This window comes from Anser cygnoides, chromosome 4 (assembly GCF_040182565.1).
Source record: "Anser cygnoides isolate HZ-2024a breed goose chromosome 4, Taihu_goose_T2T_genome, whole genome shotgun sequence".
In the NCBI taxonomy this organism is placed as follows: domain Eukaryota; kingdom Metazoa; phylum Chordata; class Aves; order Anseriformes; family Anatidae; genus Anser; species Anser cygnoides.
Genome location: NC_089876.1, coordinates 65,349,805 through 65,371,543, shown reverse-complemented (window position 1 = coordinate 65,371,543; position 21,739 = coordinate 65,349,805). Strand labels below are relative to the sequence as shown.

The following is a 21,739-nucleotide window of genomic DNA, read 5'->3' as shown; positions in this document are numbered from 1 at the left end:
CCCTGCACATTCAGTGCTGCTTTGTCTTCAAAACATAGTCGTTTTTTTCACCAGCTAAAATGCTGCTCAAGTCTGGCAGCATTTTAATTTCTTCCTGCAGCAACCCCTGTATTTAAGTTACCTTAAGAGTAAGCTTAAGCTTAGTTGCTTAAAAACCAAATGTCTGCTTCTAACATGACGAAAATCAGCCATACTAAAAGTCAGAGAGCTTTTGCTGGATGAAGAAAGGCCTCTGCAATTATCACTTAATTGTCCTTCATGGGCCAATACCAGGAGTCTCGTACTTTCCCTTAAGGTTGATCCCTCCTTCAGCACTTTTTCTTAACTGGCTACTTAATTAGTCTTCCTTCCTGGGCTTAATTGTAAATTTGTTTTGATTAATTAGCCTCAGAGCTGACTTGGCACTTACTGAAATATAAGAGAAGTGCTTAGTTTCTTCAGCTTATAGCCTACAGCATCCTAGGGGAACCCCTGCTTTGTCAGCAATAAAATTTCAAGTTCAGATTGTGGGGAAAAAAATCATAATTAACTTTTATTTCTTTTAATTGCCCCCTCTGTACTCCAACACAAAAGCGATGATAACAAAGAAAGGGTAAGATTCAGTAAGTTCAGGCATATTGTCCAGTGAATTTTATATCACGCTCATGAATTTCATCTTGCAATTTTAGATAAGATGACAATGCTAAATCCGAGTGATCTCGAATCCCAAACCAAGAGCGTAAGCTGCTGGCACAGCCAGCCGTGTTCTGATGGCACCAACACCAGGAAGGTGTTTCTCTACCCTTCAGAAAAGTCATGTTCTACCCTTCCAAGTTATTGAACTTAACTGAAAACCCCTTACAGAGTCCTAGTCAAGCCAGGCTGCAACACCTTTGGACACCAGGACACTACCTGCCAAGTAGCACGGCTCTTCATTACGTTTACACCTCTCTCATCACTCCTCTCCCTCTTTACAGCATATCGATTCCAGAAGACACCCACGCGGTGGCACCACGTATCAGATATCTTGATCCATTCTCGTGTTAGCTAGTGATGCTGGAAGCACAAGAAAAGGCAGCTTCGAACACCCTAAACATGAGAAAACAATGAGCTAAGTAACACGCGTTGTCAGCTAGCAAAGTTTTGGTAACTGGGAGGTGGTGGTGTGGGGGGTCACTATGGGGAGAGAGCCCTCCTCTACAGGGACCTGCTGCTGGCCAAATCTGAGCCCATCAGTGACACTGGTAGCATCTAAACAGTTCTAAAAAAAAGGTAAAAAAATAAAATAAAATGAAAAAGTGCTGTGCAGCAGCCGGGGGGAAGAGGATCAAGACAGAGGCGAGAGAAACAGCCCTGCAGTCAGTGCAGGAGGAGCTGCTTCAGGCGCCCAAGCAGAGGTTTCCCTGCAGCTCACGCAGGAGCAGATATACGTACACAGTGAAGCCCACAGAGGACCCCACGCTACAGCAGGTGGACGTGCTCTGAAGGAAGCTGCAGCTCACGGAGACCCCCCCTAGGAGCAGGCTCCTGGCAAATAACTAACCCGTGGTGAGGAGAAGGCACCTGGCAGAGACTGAGGTCCTTGGGGGATCCATGCCGGAGCAGTTCTTGGAGAACTGCATCCCATGGTAGGGATCGCATGTTGTCTTCCAAGGGGGACCGAGAGAATGGCTGGGCTGGCAGCTGGCCACGGGTCATCCCACCACACTACCCATTTAATAAACTTCCCACATAGCTGTCAAGAGCATTACAATTCTTCAGTTTCCAAATTTAGAAGGCCTTACCTATCGAGCTTCAAAGAGAAGTTAAAAATCTTACTTGGAACATAAATATCTTGAACACTTTCAGATTTGCATCTCAATTCAATAGACTGAGGAAGTAAACACTGTGCTTCCTTAGGCTTATTTCATTTGTTGCCTGTCTGGTGCTCCAAATAAGAAAAGACTGCAGAAATGCAAAGCAAATGTAGTTTTACAATGTTTTGTGCGCCTTTACTTGGGCCCAGCAATTGAAGTGAAGAACAAAAAAAGAACACAAGCTTTGTGTGTGGGCTCAAGAACACCGAGCAGCTCTGCAGGCACCCCTTTAACGTATTTGTTCCCTAATATTCAGCAGCCCATTATTTTGACAACTATTTGTTTTAGTCTTAAAACTGGACCACAGGAATTAGTTTGGCTGTGAAATCCTAAAGGATGCTTTTCCTTACAACCAGAGAAATGTATTGTGAAGAGAGCTCTTCTGTCTGAATCTAAGAACACCCATGAAGTGACAGGATATTCTTTAGAGCAAGTGTACTGTCTTGGAAACACTAAGGTGCTTGGTTACAGCAGCTGTCAATACCATGTAAGAAGCATGTTCCATACTCCTCAGTCAGATGTATTATCTGCAATCAATCACTGCTTAAAGTAAATTTTGTATTACAATACACATCATGCAGCAGAGTCTGCGTCAGTAGAAATGCAAGAAAATATTCTTTCGTGTTGAAATGCCTTTTCAACTGTCATGAAAATGAGGAAATAGCTTTTTCGGTTTATTGCATTTCCCAAACATTAATTCAAAATCATCTGCAGATAACTAATTCAACTGCATACTTGAAAAATAGAAGGAATTGTGTATGTGCTTCAAGAGTTTGTTTTATTGGCGCTGTTTATTTTTCTGTAATTACTCAGCTCATACTCTATCTTATGTTTACTAAGGTGTACAAAATATGTATGTGTACACATCTGACAGTTTTGCAATTGTTCTCCTGCATTCTTCTTTAAATAACAACAAACTTTTTGTTTAGTAAGACAGAAAGAGCTTTCTAGCAAAACGAAAACTCCAAAAAGTTAGATTTTTCAAAGGAACCTACTAACCAGTAACGTCATTTTTTCTCAGATGAAGCCAAAGCCTAGAGAAGTCTGACTTTACCATTATGGTGGGTCACTGTCAGTTAAGCTCCTTAAAGTATGCTTCTAGTTGCTATCACATCACCTACCACAGAATGCACGTACCTACTAACATCATGTTGATGAAATACTTGACTCTGCTTTTGCCTTCAGCTCTCTCAATTACTGTTGACAGAAACCAATGAATTAATGTACTAAAACAGAGGTTTCCTCCAGGAACAGTGCAGTACCACGCTGGCAGCAGAGAAAGGCCACGTCTCTTTCCTGATGACAATCCCAACTTCACCTCACAGCAGGTAACACCAGCTAACAATTTCAGCCTAGCTTAGTAATTACAAACCTGCCTCAGATCTCTACTACTGTTAGACATGATGTTCTGTGTTCTGCTGTAAGTAGATGAAAAGTTGTGTCATCTGAGCTGAATATTTAAGCCATTAGTCTATGAAACAATCTGAGCACTGTTAAAAGCTTCAACATGGAAATAAATAACATCGGAGAAACCCTAAGAATACGTATTTAAGCAACAGACCACAACATGTTCTGCATGGGCTATTATCTTAGCATTTTATCAACTGTAGGTGATTTTGCCACAGATCTATTTGAAATCATCACAGTAGTCACTGGAAGTTGATTATTCAACAGAAGCAAATGTGAAGATAAAAAGAATCACTCACTGACAGGAAGAAGAATGTTAAAATCTCAGATTTCAGAGAAGACTTTTTTTTTTTTTGCAATATCCCTTTTGGTAAGGGAAAAAATTAGACTGCCACAGGTTACCCACGACTACTAGTAGCCTGATAAACACAAAAGTGTAGGAAGCAGGAGCCATAGCAAGAACAGGCATAGGTGAAACATCAGCTTTTTCTTCCAACAACCAATTCTCATTTGCCACACTGCACAACTCAGCACCCATTGGAGTCCTGGAATACAAACAGGACTTCTCAGCTCAAGCTGTAAATACTCCTGCGCCTACTCACACTACACGTGTCAGGTTAAACGAAAATATGCAATCCAGACAAAGGGTGAACGATCTAGCTCACCTCAGTTCCTGCCGCACAGCAGTATTTTTAAAAACAACTTTGAGTGAGAGGCTGCAACTAGTACAACTTACATGCTGACCGAATGAACTTCGCAAGGTTCTGTGCCAAATCCTAATGTTAACGGAAATCTATTTACATTTACTTGCAACAGAGTTCAAATGAATTTATCGCCATTTGTAACATACTCCTCCCCCATTCAAAAGCCAAAGCTTTTGGGTACAGATGCCAGGCAACGACAAACAGCTATGCTTGAAGCGCCATCTAATGGCAAATGGTGGAATTGTTTCTTTTAGATAAGAACTTCGTACATTTAATAAATTTCAATTCTGTCCCTCCTTTCCAAAACAAGTTATTTCTTCCTAAACTATAGAATGTTGCAGTTGCAGCCACTTAAACTATTTTAAGAAATCAAGCTCTGTTTTCACTGCAGATTTAAAGGAACTTCATACTGAACTATCGCAGCAAAATGTTATGCCACTATTTCTTATACTAGAAGTTGAGCTAACACTGTGAAAGACAAGACAAAATGCATAACTGAAAGGCAAGTACTTCACCAAAACTTTACAAACTGAAAGCAACATCCTAGACACAACACCATGCCTGACATAACTGACTTCTGCTACTCAAAAGGAGAAAAATCAAGTATTTTGAGATGTAGTTCAATTACAAAACATTCTCTGCAAATTATACTAGACACTTCACACAATAAATCAACTAGCCAGAAAGCAACCAAACTACCTAGCCTAAAAAATTAGTTTGTTTTTTTTTTTAAACCAAACCCACAGTTTTCTGTTGACACTCTCAGGCACAAAATTAGGAAAAGCAAAGAGGCATTTGCAGCATTCTGACCTCAAACCTGCACTTGAACATCTGCTACTTCCCAGTCTGTATCAGGAAGCGGTCTGAACATATTACTTCTGCTTAAGAAAACATCCAGAAAGATGGATTTCTCATCAGTTACTCAAGACCTAAAAAAAGCCCACTCAAAAACCCTGCTGACAAGTTGCAATGTAGCGCAGTGGGGAAGATGACAATAAGGGCAATGCACTGCTTCCACCTGAACCTACCAAACCAGAAGGTATTCTGGAACAGCAGCAGGCTGCCCTGAGCTCTGTAACACACAGCCACACTTTCCTTTAGGGCCATCAGCTCCGTAGTCCATACGTGTTCACCAGACCCTTAACAAAGCACCCACTCTCAGCAGTCAGGTAATGCACAACAAAATTTGCTGGGTATCTTCCTTCTGAACTCCCTGGCCTTTAACACAATGGAGAAGTGGTTGCTTTCTTTCAGCTGGAGCTGATGAGCTCTTGGGCTCAGAGATCATCACATCCATGTCCTGACTGCTGGGAGACAAGCTTGGGAGAGGAGCACAGGATTTTTGGTCTAATGCTAGCCCTGTACTGTTTACCAAGTGGCAAACTTCCAGATCTCTGTGGGCCTGCCTAAAGAGTTGAAAGACTTACAAACGGAGCGTTTTACTGGGTGGGATTCCCTGAAGCAGGGGAGACAGCATGACTGCCCATCTGGTTGCTGGCAAGGCTCCAACAGAGGGACAATATTTGAATCTCACTGACCTTGAAGAGGCCAACCAAGCCCAAAAGTTGCAAAAAGCTACCGACATCAAATTATTATCAGTTCTAACTAAATGACTTGTAGAAAAAATAAATTTAAACCTCTTACAAAATTTGAGGCTGAGGGGAATAAACGAATGCTCTTCCCTGCAATCTGAACTTTGACTGCAAATAGTTTTGCCTCAAGAGGATGAACTGAATGGCAATTGGCACGCTCCTGGAATCATCTCAGAGTTCAGTGTGACCTAGCCACGCATACAAAGATGTCACGTAACTTCACTAATTACATACAAGGTCATGAACTAATTATAGGAACCACTGCTTGAAAGAGAAAAATTGAAAGAAAGTGTATTACCTAAAATTCCCCAACCTAAAGCATCTCTCACGTCTTAATTGTAGCCTCAGTGTCTAAGTGCTTTCACAGACACGGAGTTAGTTCTCAGCTGAAAGTTTCTTATGGGTAACGCTAAAGCCAATTCTCCTCTCCTACTTTAATTTGTACTCTAGATTTAGCATAAAGATCATGGCCAAGACTGCTTACAAGGTCAATGCTCAATCCTCAAGTATTCTGCCCTTAAAAAGTTTTCAATTCCAGTTCAATTTTCCATATCTTTTCCTCTTCTGGAACAGCAGTGACCACTCAGAGAAAGCACCCTACCAGAGTAGCTGTAGTTTATCCCTTATGTTCAGCCAGAAGGAACCTTGAAGAGCTTGAGAGACAAATGTTATGTATACCATCTGCTGTCTAGACTTGGCTTCTGGAGTTTACAGTATAATTACAATTTTCCCAAAGGTCCTCGTTATTATTCAGAAACACATCAATCAAAACAAAAGGCAATATTAAAGTAACACATTTAGCAATGACCTATTGCCATTAGGCAAAATAAAGCTATCTGAAACGTTCAGAGCTCCATATAAAAGATAAAACCGATAAGCTCCTAGATAAAACCATCCATTTTACAATACAAATTTTAGGCACTAATCATACATCTGGTAGACAAGGAAGAAACTGCTGTCATTAACATGTTAGAAGAGTGCTGGACCCTAGCACGCAAGAATTCCAGCAGCCTGTCTCCTAGACAACAATTACTGGAGTGCAGACAGCATGGTTCTACGTTTAAACAGAGATTATTCTGAGAGGCAGACATTGAGTCTAACAGATGTTAGCTGAAGATGTCAAAATTAATTTAAGTGTTAAGCATTTGGGGGGAGATTAGGCATAAAAGTACAATTTGGAACAACAATACGTTTTTCCAACAAATTTTTAAGTATCTCTTCCTGTCTCTGGATGACAAATGCCGGATACAGAGTGAGGCCCTTCACTGGGTCACTGCAGTTTGACAGTAAACTTGTGAGTTGTTTTTGTAGCTCTTTCTATGTTGATCTTACCAGCTGTCTTAGTTTGTGAAGTTAAGCTGGGCACAAACAAACATACTTCTTATGAGGGGAAAAAAAAAAATCAGAAAGTACAAAAGCGTGAGAAGTATTTCAAGCAAACTTTTTTGGAGGAAGTTCTTCACACCTGTCGTTTTTGAACTGCGTGAAAAGGAGAACACTTTCTTCGTTCAGAAGATTACGGATGTTGTATTGATTTCCTATAAATAAAAGCAGAAAAAGTTTTCTTTAGAAGCCACTAGCAATCTTTGAAGTCCTATTTGGCTTCAACTCAGTTGAAAACTATGTTTTTATTTCATATATTTAAGGAGAAGTAATATTAGCCCCAAATCTATGATGCCACTCTTCCAGGCAAGTCACTGCATTTCAAAGTGGTAAAAAGGAAGAAGACCTACAGCTAGCTTCATTTCTTTTAACCTGTGATAGGAAAAAAGCACATCTTCACCAAGACTTTTACCGAAGCCAAAGTAATTGGCTTAAACTCTCCACTCACAAAAGCCACAAGAAAACTTTAATGTGACTGAATTTATTTTAATTGTTATGGACAATCTCATTAAGAACTGCACAAGGAAACTTATTTGCAGATCTTCACTTGGGATTTTTGCATACTAACGTGACCTCAAATACAGAGGCATCTAAAAGACACTGGATGTTGAGGAAGAGCAACTTTCTAACATTCATACATAGCCACACTTGATAAGATACAAAGAGATCTTCCACCACAACCTCCGCATCGCCCATCCACGCAGTACAGAAAGGCCATCAGGAAACAGGGACAAACGGAGAGGAATACAGATATGGAACTTTCACCAGTTAATACAATCTCCTTTACCCAAAATCAAACCATATATCTGTCTCTGCTGACCCCTCAGCTTTTAAGATTAAAACCGACACTTTTACTGAAGTGTCAAGCATTAATTGAACAATGGTTGTTAAAACAGGATGTCATGGTGAAAAACTGATAAAACAGTAAGAGTGGTAGATTGTCACTTCTTTAACACAGCCTCTTCACAAGCAAGCTGTAAGTCCTCTACCACTTCATGAACAGTCTACTTTAGTACTACAAACTCTCCTGACTACTCTCTTACCCGCTAAAGGGTAGCTTCTCATACGGATTTCATTCCACTTTCATCTCAGAAGAGCAAAATCAGTGGCGTTCTACAATTCTCAATGACCCATATGAGGTTACAACACTTTCAGCAGACAGGCTGCACCTTCTGTACTTCACGCACTGTGCAAAATGTGGTGAACTGATCCAAATGAATTTTCATTAATTTATGTAGGAAAAGATGGTGATGAAAATTATATTAACTACCACTATTTAAAGCTGTCCGATTAAGTTTCCCTGACATCGTAGCTAGGGACAGAACTAGAATACCAAGAGAACTTCACTCTTGGAACTTGATTATGTTATCAAAAACTCTGAAGGAAACTCAGGTAAACAGGCTGTGTTTGTACCACTACAGTCCAAGGTTAGATCATCAGCCTGTGTCCAGTGTTGGGTCACACTCCCTTCTTCCTAATGCTGTGCTTTCCCATACTCTACTCCAACTCCTCTCTCCCAACTATTCACCTCAGTTGTGCTTCGTAGCCCGCTAATTCAGTCTAACCCAATCCCCAAAAACTGATTTTAAAAACATGCGCTTACCTGCTGGAATATAGAAAAAGGCCCCCGAAGTCAGATAATATGATGTCTTATGCAAAGTAACAACTATTTTGCCATGGATAACATGGAAAGCCTTTAAAAAAAAGAGAGGGGTGGGGGTTCTAAGATCAGCAATGTTTCCTTTGCAAACATTTAAGAAAGTTATCCAAGAAAAAAAAAACACTGTTTTTGCATACACACTGCAAGATAGCAAAAAAAACCACTAACATAATAACATAACTAACATAATAAACTGAGCTGCAACTCCTTTTCCCCACCCCAGTTGAAACCTAAGACAGGCAACTAAGACAGGCAACTTGTAGCGGGGGGGGGGGGGGGGAGGTATTTTTATTTAATCTTTCTATCTTGTCTGCACATGAAGCACACATGAACATACACATTTAATGTGAAAGAAAGCAGGGTACTGTGCATGCAAAGTACCTCCAGCAAGTTTCTTTAGTTATAACTGCTTGATTTCACAGCTGAAATTTATTTATGTTTCCTGTATACATTTGTAGTTTAGGCAAAAAATATGACAAACCTGTCAACTTTATATGCTATTTTTAATCATTCTAAGATTCTCTGTTTTGATATAGATCATTAAATAAAAATAAATAAGGAAAAAGCATACTTACTATTGTATCCATGTAGACAAATTGGTGTCCTTTTTCTTTAAGTGGCTTCAAGATTAATTTACCAGTGGAAAAAGTAGATGTATTCAGATTTTTATATATTTCTACCGATTCATCTTTGAAGAAACTCAAGTGACTGTTTCCAGTGTTAATACACTCTACAAGGAAAGTCCAGGAGATTAATGTCAATGCTAACACATAACCAAGTCTTGTTGTTAGCTCAGCAACTTTTTAAATTATATGCACCACGCATTGTTTCAGTGCAAAAACCCCACAAGCTAGACTTAGTATTTAGCTGAAAAACAGGACATGTCACTCCCTTCCCCTTTTTGTGGCTCCCCCAGAATTTTCTCCAGAAAAGCAATGAATATTTTCACAGCTTACCCTTTTTATGCCCAAGGCAGCATGAACAATTTTCTTCCTCTATCAGTCTATATCTAAGAACTTGCTACATTGTTTAGAAAGGTCCTTGGTTACATCCCCTCAACTTACCTTGAAGAACTTCTTGATTTGTTACTGGGTCCACTACAATGGTTGGCTTAGAAGTATCAGCCAGGGTGCAATTCAATTTTTTAGCTACCTCATTTTCTAATGAGAAAAAAAATACAGAGAAGTAATCACTACACAATTTAAAAACTTATGTAACCACAATTTCACACACAGGTAATTAAATTTCCTTCATTAAGCAACTAAACAGACTGAAATATACCTTCTCCAGAAAAAGGGAGCTAACCCATAGCAGTTCTTTGAAAACGCAATTTTCACTGGAATTATTTCTCTGTGTGATCAGTAAATGGTCCCTAAAGCCTGAAGTATTTTCCAGGGCAACGCCAATAAGGTTGCCTATTAATGACAGTATTTACCCCAAAGTACCTTAACTTGAGAAGAACTTTTCCTGCAACAGATACTAAGAGGATATTAAGAGAGAATGTAAAATACATGATGAACTAAGAAAAGTAAGTCTCCTCCTTTTACCTACTGCTGATGGGCATCAGGAGACTTATGAAAGTGTTCAAAAAGAATAAGCACATGTTCAATTTTCCTTTTCTTGAGAGACACCATTACAGGAATCTCACTCTAAGTTGTAAATCAGAGAACTATTTCTAAAATAAAGTGGATTTTTCCAGAGAAGGCAACAGCTTAAGAGTTGATGACAACCTTATGCTTTTCAAAGAGAAAAAAGACACTGGAGAATTTTCAAGACAGAACAAATATCCCAAAGCTCTCTTGAAGAACTCTCTTAAGAGGACATGTTTACCTCCACAGTGCACAGGAAATCTCTTTAAATGTAGTCAGAACAAGGCTGTCAAAGACAATCTATAGCACTTTATAGGCACTCACGTCTACTTAAACACTCCAACACTAAACTACGACAGTCAGGGCTATGAGGGAAGTTACTGTTTGATATAGCATTGTTCCAAAAAAAAAACAAAAACCCTCTCTCTATAAAGAGGCAGTAATAGGTGCAACTCTACAGCACTAACCACAGGATTTTTATTGTATCATTAGAATTTAGAAATTTGTCCTAGAAATTCAACTCAGCTGATGGGCCTTGTACATATCACTTAAAATTCAAGGATGCTAACAAAAGAGCATCTCTCAGGATGAATGTCTGTTAACCAGGATATCCATCACATCTGGAGGCACTTCAAACTAACCTAAAGCAGCGAATTCTTGTATGATACAGTATGAATAGTCACTACCAGCTCAAGCTTACATGGACTGCAAATGACTTGCGTAGAAACTTAAAAGTTGTGCTCACATCAAAGGTTCAACAGATTAGGATCCTGTCTCCATCAGCAGCCAAAAGCAGGTATCCCTCCCACCTCCAAAACCGCTGTTAATGGAGTAACGATGTTTCTACAGAATATTCTCCACCTCTACACATGCAACTCACTTTTATTTAAGAGCTATTAACAATTAAGTCTTCCATTAATTTATCCAGTTCTCACATTGAATCTAAATATTTTTCCTCCACAGTATTTTGTGGCACAGAGCACAGAGAACACAGGGAGAAGAGCCACCTTATTTTGTGTGAAAAACCCAGCTCCCACTATTTTCCTTTCATACATTATAGTTCTTGTGTTAAAAAAAAAGCAGTAATTGCTTTCTATTTCTCTTCTCCACGTCAGTTGTGATTTTATAGGCCTTTATCACACCTCTGGAATCTTTTCAGGGCTGAGGAGCCTTAGCCTACACACAGTTGTTTCTTGTACAGAAGTACTTCCGTGACATCAACAACTTTCTCTGAACCCTCTCTAGTCTTAGTACTTTCTTTTTGTGATAGGGAATCAAATTTACATGCAGCAGTCTAGAGCACCAGAAATTTGTACCAACAATCTCTGTTTTCTTCCTTATTCTTCCTCTAACAATTAGCTTATACCTTATTTGTTTTAGAACCATGTCAGGATCATACAGTATTTTCCTTGTTAACATTTATTTGCTCTAACATATATATAAAACACTGCAGTCACAAACAAAACCTCTAGTGAGTCCCATATAGAAAGGTTCTTTAGCACCAAAATCTCTTCCAAAGAAAGCACAGAAAAATGAATTTGTTTTTTTTTTTTTGGACTCTGACCCTATCTCCCTTCTGAGCACTACCTACATACTTACCACCTCCTGGCCTTAGTGGCTGTAGCAAAGCTTCCTATTCATGGGTCTTTAAGTATATATTTGTATATAAGTATATATTGTATATTATATATAGGTATGGTATATAAGTATATATTGACTAATTTTACCCATTTTGTGCATTGTTCTTAAAGTTCCCCATTCACCAAACTCACAATGATTTTGTATTTAACATAAAACAGTTTAAAATATTGATACCAGATGCTGTATTTCCAGATGTGGTGCTACAGGTATCAGCAAGACAACCAGAAGCCCTTATACGTTAATTGTGCATTATGAAACTAAACACATTAGCCTCATTAACTAACAATCTGGTCAAGGGCTGAAGTACAGCTGATTTTCTTTAACCGCAGCTTTAAGAGCATTACAACACCTCTGGATCTGTCATGTGTCTCTTCGTTCCCAACCCAGAGAAGTTAAAAGTTTAAGGTCATACAGCATTGCTAGGGCTACAGTAAGCAACAGTTGTGTTTTTTTCCGCATCAGATCACACTAATGCATTTAATTCCAAAAGGATTTTCACTCAGAGAAACTGGACTTGTTACAAGAGAAAATCTTACAGCAATGGAGCATTCAATTAGTTTTTTTTTTTTTTAAAGCATCAAAAGAATGAAAAAAAAGTGTTTATACTTGTATAATTTCTTTTCTCCTTATGACGAATCTTCTTCTGTCTATTCTTCCTGCGAGGTTCTGTTTCTGGACACACTATTCCACTAATTGTCAGCCCTCCTGAAACAAAAGTTGAACAAAGGTCACTAACACGATATTTATTTTACATGAATGAACATTTACAGAAACTACAAGCATTTCAGTTTGGAATATATTTCCTTGATGCTGAAATTTTCAGGTAGCTTTAGAAAGCCAGAACAAAACCAAAAAGCTTTTCCTCATCAAGTATTTTGAAGTGCAGTACAACTTCAGACTTTTTGAAAAGAATCTGTTTCAGTCAAAGAACATTTCAGAAAGCCATGACACGAGAGTCAAGTTTTAAGACAAAATATCAATTTTAGGGACACATAAAATACTATTTTCAAGTAGACCGACTGATTAGGAAAATACCAAATAAGGCTAAGCCAACAGAAAAAAATCCCTGAGAACAAGATGTACTTTATCACATAGGTCATTTAACACTGAGACTGGATAAAATATTATTGTATCTGCTCCAGGAAGCAGTGTCCACACGATGACAAACGCTCCAATGAATGATCCAATACATTGTCTCTTCCTAGTATCATACAGAATCTGTGATACAAGAAACTTACTAGTACAAAGAAATCACGTTGTTCTTCCCTAAACAGTTAAGGCAAGTGTACATAACATGTTCTGCTGCTATTATTTCTATCTGAAACAGGAGTATCAAGAGAAAGATTACACTGAAAGATGACTAAATGGCTAGAGACTATAAATCATCTGCTTTTTTAAAACACTTTCATTGCACAAGATCTAACCACAGATTTCCCTTTACTGCCCTATCAGAACAAAGGAGATAGGCATTTTGGAACAAATACCTGAAGGTCTCATCGTATAGTTTACACGCTCGCCTCGCCAATATTCCAGAGGTTTTAGTCGTATCCTTTTTGTCCGACGAACATTAGGTGTATTGGAAGGCATTACTAATTTAAAGGATGAAACAATTCACAGTAAGCATGAAAGAAAAAAAAAAAAATCAGAAATGGGAAACTTTAAATATTACCTCCCGCTGTTCAGGGAGTGAGCACTTCCCAGGGGTTATTTATATCACTTCCCAGCCGATATTTATACCAATTTCCTTTCATGACAGGAAAGGGAATCAGGTCTTGCCAGAAGCCTTCTTTTGCATACATCATTATTTCCCTTTCCATTTTCTTAAACAGTCACCATGCTGACTGTAGATTTCATTCAATATACCTTACTGAATCACTGAGATATGGACATTAGGGGCTCAAGAACAAGAAGCAGCAAACATTATAACTATGAAGAGAACCCCCTCGGCAAAGGCTAAGAACCCTCCTCAAATCTGATGGATTTCATTAGCAAGAGTGAAAAGGCTTCAAGTTGGTTATGGCAAGAGGAGAGTAACACAGAGCACCCGAGCAGACCCTGCTCTTCCAGATTCTACCCCTAACCCATCTCCAAGGTCTTGAAAAAGAACAATACTCTTCCCAACTGAAGACCCCACGCATTTCCAAGACTTCTCAGGTATGCATCTTCCAACTCATGTATTTCATAGTCTCAAATTTCAGTTTTTCTGATCTATCATATACAGTCAGAATTTCTATTTTAGTTTTTGTAAGGAATAACAAAACACCCCCTTAAGAGTTGAGAGCAAATTCGTCAAGAATATTTAGCTGCTAAAAATAAAAACAGTAAATTAAAAACAAGCCTTGTCTAAATTGTTTTTGAAGGTAGACAACTACATTGTTGTGAACAAAATAATAATAAAAGGAATAAAAAAAACACAAAAGCAGGTTAGTGTGGGATTACAATCCACTGCATGCCCATTGTGCCACCCTATCCTTCCGCAGGATCAACTCAGACCACCACAGAAGGCAGGTAGGTTATTTGCACCCTCAGTTACACTGTGCAAAACCAATTCAAACCCTCTTACTGCTCTCAATGAATAGTAAGCAGTGTCTTGACTCAAAAAAAGGAAAATGTGACAATTAAAAAGATAACTAAAATTATTAAAAAGATATTTTTTAAAAGAATTAAAAAGATCATGTTTGAATATAAAACAAAGAAACAGTATAGATTTCAAAAGTTAAAAAAACAAAAAAAAAACACCTTGAGCAGGGTTACATAGTACCCTAAAGAGGAACTAACAAATCTTACCTATACTTAGTGTTTTTTCCAGACTGTTTTCCAAATATTTTTCAACTTAAAATTACGGGGTTCTAGGGCTCTACATTTACATGAAGATGCTTTGTGAATTAACAAATGAACCCTTCGCTAGGTGTCTTCCTGTGTCTTCTTCAGCTAAATTTACATTGAGTTGGAACCGCTTTTGCATTTATACACTTACATTAAAGTATTTTAAAATAACCTTACCTATTTTATGTCTGCTTATCTTGTCTGACAAATTTCTTACTTGATAACGCAAGTCTTCAGAATCATCTGAAATTACATTCAAAAAACCATCATAATAGGCATTTATTACTCCTGACTTTTATTCAATATATCTGCAAGAAGAAGAAGGTAATACAAGCAGAAGTCCCAATATCAGTGTTCCCACCAACATTTTTTCTTTAAAGATATACTGTTCAGCTACCCTGGGTTTTGTATATGTGGTTTCATATCAAGAATCAAGTATTACAACTATGTAGACACGTAATTCTACTGATTGAAGTGCTAGGTTGTTCACCTTCACACCCCTCTAGTATAACTTTAGAACAAACTTATTACCCGAACACCCACAAAACTAGATCTCTCAAAAAAGCATTGCACAAACTAAATACTATTTACAACTGGATCTAAAACTAAGGAAAAAAAGACTTTCTGCCCCCAGGGTTCATATTCATTATGACAGGATGTTCAGCTTGCATAGGGAAACTACTTAGAGAACCAAAATATTTTAGGTGAACACGCCTTCATTACCTAGGGCCAGACACTTTGCTCTACAGCGGCCTGAAGTGATCCCATATAGTGCCACCACATGACAACACACCAAATTGGTGTGTACAAACTGAACCTAAAGCATTTGTTCAGTGTTTCGGAAGGACAACTTTATCCTGGTAGGCTTGATGCCAAGCCACGCAGTGCTTGTCCTTCTACAGCCAGCACAACATGAAGCTGGCATATTATACTTGGGCAGAAATGGGATCACAGCCAGCCCAGTCTGCATTTCTTATTCTGAATAAACCAGAAGAGCAGAGATACAACAAAAATTACTGTACAACCTCAGCCTAAAAAGCTTATAAATAAAATGCAACAAAATACCAACTTTAAACATTACCTGAAGATTCATTATCCTGTTCACAACACTTACTTCTGGAAGTAAATTCATCACAATATTCTAGAACAGGCCCACTTCAAGAAAAGAAAAAAAAAATACATCTGCTTCAATATGTTACCTATCAAAGGAACATTACAGTAGTACAAGGAATACCAAATTTAAGTGTTTTTTTTTTTTTCCAGACCATGCAGTTTCTTTTTCTCCTTCTAAATGCTTTTTTGTAGTGATCAGACACTGAAGCAAAGGACTGCTAGTTAGAAATCACAGGTCTCTTTCATCAGCTGGTCCTCTACTCAGCCATCAGGCAGACAAACTAGTATTCACATCATCCCTCTAACCAGACCTCCTAAAAATCTCATGACTTTTCCTTTTTCCTCCTCTCCTCTGTAGTGTTACCTTTCAAACAATTTTCTATAGACCATGATTATAAAAGTACTTTAAAGAAATCTTTTACATGCTTTGAGCAAAGGACAGTAACAAAGTTTATAATTTTAGCTAGATGTATTCTGCCATAAAGCCTTCCCCATAACACAGGGATGATTAACGTATACGTGCACCTCCAGAGACTCTCCAGCAATCAAATCACTTCTAACAAGACTTGTCTTTATAGCCACAGCGTAGTACGCCAACCTTGCCTCCTTCCCCATCTGTGGCTGCATTGCATTGCCATTAAATAACATGCCAGTAAAGCGCAACAGGTGAAAAGAGCTGTGCTCCACCCAAACTCCAAAAGGTGCATTTGTTTCAACGCTCGATCAGCACGCCTATACCTTGTAGAATCACTTGGTCTAAAATGAAGCCTGCAGTAGGCTCACTTCAATGCAAATACTACAGTTTTCAGTAGAATTACAACGTAAGAATTTAATAAAGTCACAGCTTGCCACTTCTACTTGCTTTAAGGCGCCACTGCATGAGGGAGAAAGTATCTGCTTATCTATGTGCACAAACAAGAGTTTGGAGCATAGCTACTATTCTGTACCCTACTTACCAGCAGCAATGCTACTAGTACAGTTGTTATTAGCTTGAGAAGTGCTGATATTTCTGTTCAAAAATCACACGCTAATATGGAAGCAATCCTCAAAGGAAAAAAAAATCCCAGAAGGCAAGAAACATTGTGACATCTTCATCATGACAAAAAAGAACAGTTCCATTAGTTTATTAACTGTGTTAGCAAGGTAACTCGAGCATGAATCATGATCCCTTTCTACTAAGTTCTATACTAGTGGAGCACAGAGCACAACAATTGCACCAGTATGGCACGGGGGGGGATCGGGATTAAACACAAGTTTTACAGACAAAGGAAATTACCTTTCACAACTCATAACTTTCACAGCTGCAGAGGAATCTCTAGAAGAGAAACAATTATTATGTTTACTGTAAGCCCTTAATTTTACTTACTGCAGGGAACCATACAAAAGATTTTCAAAAAACAAAGTAATGTAAAACAAACAAAAAGCCCACAAACAACAAAGACTACACCAAACACTGCAGCTGCTACTCAATCTCAAAAGTACACTTCAAAAATTCCGAATTTAAGTTTCCTTAGGCAGAAGCAGACACTAGATTTTGGAATCCACCTTTAATAGTAGGTTGCTAATTACACCACTTGGTTTCTCTAGTAGCTATTTAACCACTCTGAAACTGACACTTATTTCAACTGCAATTACTGCTTAGAATTAACAAAATGTGTTTCATTATCTATCAAGTCATACCACATTTTTAAGGAATTAAATGAAAAGCTTACTGTAGTCTATATTGCGCGTTATGTTTTCTTTTGTTACTTTTTATTTTCACATCTGATTGCTTGTGTTTTTTTCTTGCCACCTCGTGTGCAGAAGAGCTGTCAGAATCCGTTGTATTTTGAGGCTCAGTGTCCTCTGGGTTTGAGGAAACACCTTTATGGGTTCTGTGATTAATCTTTTTGAGTGTCTTTCCTGAAGACTTAACCAACGATCTTTTCTTTTCAGAATTTTTCTTTTCAGAATTCTGTATGCTGTCTGTGAGACGCTGCAGTAGCTCTGCAGCTTTTACAGGAGTTTTGTTATAAACACCACGGAGTGATTCCAATGCATGCAATACATTCTTAGGTTTTTCAGACGAAGCCAGCTTCTGAAGTACAGAATTCTCTAATTTCTGACGCAGAGGTGAGGTAAACATTTCATTCAATTCGACTGGTTCTCTTTCAAGCCCTTCTTCACTGGATTCACTATCAGAGCTCTCCCCTCTTTTTAACTGAGGCTTTTTATTACTACTTTTCTTTGCAGATTTTTTAAGCTTTTTCCTTTGACTTTCTGCCTGTTTCTTAGACAGCTTATCTTTTGATTCTTGAAGTTTCTGCTTAGCAGTGTGTTTCTTGTGGATTGAATGCAGAAAAGCTTTTGAAGCAGACTGCAGATACTTGGAAGACTTCAGATTCTCTTTTGGAGATGGCATCTGCTCTTCATGATGCTCAGCTGAGGGCATTGGTGAATCCTCACTTGGCATCACCCTTTTTTTTTGTTCATCATGTCCTTCTGTGTCCGATCCAGACAGTGACAACATCAGTTGCTCAGCTTCTGGTTCGCAGGACATCTTTCTGTGTCTTGGAGAGTCTTGATGAAGTGCATCCTTTTTAGACTTTCCTATCAATACATAAAACACATGGACATGAATACCTTCTGTGCATAAAAACCTGAAGAAAAACCTGAAGAAATGTGTTTACATCTAAAGACAAAAATAAACCAAAAGAATCATACAAAAATGAAATACCAGAAAAAGTTTTTTCCCCAGCACTTAATGTAGGCCTTTCTCTAATCCATAGTATCTCCTGTATCTCTTAGCGGAGTAAGTGCAGAAATGTCACATTCTGTCTGCTTTAGTTTTCAGTGCTTCCTCCTACAAAACCCTTCCAAAGTAATTCATAAAAACTGAGCACTCAGTTTAAAGCACACATCTTAATCTGCTATCTAGGGAGACAGGAGCAAAAGCTTTGTACCCATCTTTGTCTGCTCATAAGAAAAGGCAACACCCCTATCAGTTTTTAACCTCCTAACAGGAAAAGGTTAAAAAAAAAAGTGAAGACATTCTGTCTCACTGCCTTATATATACCCAAACTTAACTGTGTACCTGAAATGCCAATCAGGACTCCAATTATTTCCCTTATCCTCATTTCCCAACAGACCAACACAAAAATGTTCAGTACTACGATTTGGAAGAAGTCTGAGGACCAGGTAAACAACTTACCTACATGCGTACTGCTTTGCTTTTGAGATTTAAGTCCATTTCCTTCACCTTTAGAGGAGACTGGATCTGACTGTGACGTTCTTTTGAAGTTATGTTGCACTCTGACATCCAAATTGTGCGTTTTCTGTTCAGTAAGTGCTTCAGCCTGTACCTTCCCAGTCTTGCCTTTCTTACCTTCTGTCTTTTCCTTTTCAGAGGACTGAGATTTCGTAACAGGGGTTGCAGAGCCATCTTTTTTGGACTTTTTGTTCTTCTGGGGTATTGAAAACCAAGAATTAGAAGACAGACCATCTGATTCATCGATTAAAAACTCACATTCACTCTCTAGTTCTATGTCTTCATCTTTTACAACAGCAGGTGATAATGATGATATTGAGGCTGTATACCTAAAGAAAGGAGGGACAAAGTACTGACATCATTTGGGAGGAAAAGGTGAGTCTCGATCTTGTAAATCTAGTGATGACTGAGGAACACCCAAACATGCTGCAGGACGTTCCCATTATAAAGTCCATCATTCATTACCCTCCATCTTCCAAAAGACCTGTTCTTCGTTGTTTCAGCCTGATATTCATACCTCATTATTTCTCAGGTGCTGGACAGTCAACTTCCTACCTAACCACTCCAATCTGTATTAGCTCTGAAAAAAGACTGCTGTGATCACTGCTAGCACTAGGCTGGGAGGGATAGAGGAACATCATCCAAGCAGCCAGCGATCAGGTTCAGAAAGCCAAAGCCCTGTCAGAATTACACTTGGCCAGGGATATCAAGGGCAACAAGAAAAGGTTCTGTAGGTATAGAAAGCTAGAAAGGGACTCTGTCAGAGATTTTAGTGATAGGACAAAGGGGAATGGCTTTAAATTAAAAGAGGTTAGGTTTACATAAGATATAAAGAAGAAATTATCTGAGTGGTGAGGCACTGGAACAGGTTGTCCAGAGAAGCTGCAGATGCCCCATGCCTGCAGGTGCTCAAGGCCAGGCTGGATGGGGCTTTGAGCAGCCTGGTCTGGGTGGAGGTGGCAGGGGACTGGAACTGGAGGAGCTTTAAGGTCCTTCCCAACCCAACCCCTTCCGTGATTCTATAATTCTAACTTCAGAATCATTTAAGATTTTCCTGAATCCTCTAGTCTACCTAATTGAAACATCTCACACTCCATCTGAAACACTTTTCAATAGCTGCATACAGTTTTACTGGCAGACAAATGCAACAAACGCCATGGTTAAATCCTAACAGTGGTGTTAAATCCTCCCTGCACAAAACATTCTAACAACTATTTAAATAAACCCTTTCTCAAGCTGGATTTTTCCAGCAACAAATGACTATCCCAAAACATCCTCCCACACCATTTTTATAGGTAAAGGACATTGCTCCAGTACTTAGGACTGGATCGTTTTGTAAGCAAAGTGCATTTCATGTTAAGCCTCAAAACAAACCTTTTCCCAACTGTCCCTGTTGTTACAGCTGCTAAGAAAGCTGAAGAGAAAGACGACTTCTGCTTCCGTACAGATGACACAGCAGTACGTTCTGCTCTTTGTGTGAGAGTCTGCTCATCTCTCCCAGTTTGAGGTCCTTCCAAACAGACAACTTCTGCACGGCTCTTCACCACAGCAGGAATATTTTGGTCATCAAAATGTAATCTAGGTATGCAAAACAGCATTCAAATATGATGCTATAAATTGAGTGCACATTAAATTGTCTTGTGGATGCACAGATGCTCCCATTTTCTCTTGCTGACAGCACCTCAGTTTTTATGAATAAGCTTTCATTTTGGAATTTGCTGGAACATACATTAGTGGGACCACTCCCCAGGGTAGCAGGAAGTATTCAAATTGACAAAGCAACATGGGGTCAGCAAGGCAACGTGTGACTCTTGATCAAGGCAAGGGCTGCTCAACAAGACAAATTCCTAGTTTTAGAAGAACATAATTAGGAGAATCATTAGGGTTCCCAGACCCTTGGTACACTCTCTTCCCAGAGGCACTTCATCATACATCACTAGCACCACTGTCATTCCCTCCTCTCTGTGACGTCCCCCCAGAGATTCAGCCCTCCCAAAAAGTTGGGATAACCAGCTACTGCTGCAGCTGGGATTGAAAGTTTCTGAAGGGGAGATAATGACTACAACTGAACCTGTCCTACTTTAGGTAGTATTTGCATATTCAGAGCAAGAGGAAGGATGACTGTTCATCACTGCTTTAACAAAGTTTCTGTTACTTTTAAGGTCAACGCTGTCAACAGCACACTACTGCGCACTGTAAATTCACTGAGAAGTCTAGAGACTACCGATCTGAGAAGCTGTTCATTTAGAGTACTGTACTGGGAAAAAAGGAGTTCAAATTCATTCTGGAAGCCTTGGGTACTCTTTTGGGAATTAACCCTTATCACCAGAATACCTTATAAAAAAGAAAAAAGACAATGATGCCCCTTCTAAGCCTAGAAATTGAACTTTTCCTCCAACCTGGAATTATTTGCTTGAGTTCAGAATAGAAACTCATCAATGACTGAAACCACCATGCTAATTTACCCTAAAAGGTGAAAACAACATTCAGCTCTACTTACATATGTACAGGAGAACTTTCTGCTTCCTCCACAAGGAGAGGTGATCCCAAAGCCCCATTATCATCCTCAGGATCCACGAACTCAGCAGGGCTTTTGCATAGTGCTTCGGCATCTTTTAATGTGTCATGAGCCCCTCCTTTAGACAAATGGCTCTCTGTTTTCTTAGAATCAGCTGCATAACCGTGTATTGCAGGCGTCAGGTAGGATTTGTGCGGCCCTCCTGCAACGTATACTAAATAGGT

The 21,739-nt window shown here is 39.0% G+C and overlaps 1 protein-coding gene across 6 annotated transcripts in view; it reads right to left on the bottom strand.

The window, feature by feature from the left end:
• The window catches only part of UBA6 (ubiquitin like modifier activating enzyme 6), a 75,182-nt gene that overhangs the window by 2,668 nt on the left and 50,775 nt on the right, over window positions 1-21,739 (bottom strand). For 2 of the 6 annotated variants that reach the window (XM_066996307.1, XM_066996317.1), the window contains exons 6-18: window positions 21,498-21,717; window positions 20,372-20,575; window positions 18,941-19,326; window positions 17,463-18,339; window positions 17,027-17,065; window positions 15,719-15,792; window positions 14,815-14,880; window positions 13,296-13,400; window positions 12,418-12,516; window positions 9,646-9,741; window positions 9,157-9,311; window positions 8,525-8,615; window positions 7,004-7,076 (exon numbers count right to left, since the gene is read on the bottom strand). In XM_066996307.1, coding sequence (XP_066852408.1) covers window positions 7,004-7,076; window positions 8,525-8,615; window positions 9,157-9,311; window positions 9,646-9,741; window positions 12,418-12,516; window positions 13,296-13,400; window positions 14,815-14,880; window positions 15,719-15,792; window positions 17,027-17,065; window positions 17,463-18,339; window positions 18,941-19,326; window positions 20,372-20,575; window positions 21,498-21,717 — 2,485 coding nt within the window. Of the gene's footprint in view, window positions 1-891; window positions 1,069-1,797; window positions 1,924-7,003; window positions 7,077-8,524; window positions 8,616-9,156; window positions 9,312-9,645; window positions 9,742-12,417; window positions 12,517-13,295; window positions 13,401-14,814; window positions 14,881-15,718; window positions 15,793-17,026; window positions 17,066-17,462; window positions 18,340-18,940; window positions 19,327-20,371; window positions 20,576-21,497; window positions 21,718-21,739 lie in introns of all 6 variants that reach the window. The other 4 variants (XM_066996319.1, XM_066996318.1, XM_066996320.1 and 1 more) reach the window with 4 other exon arrangements.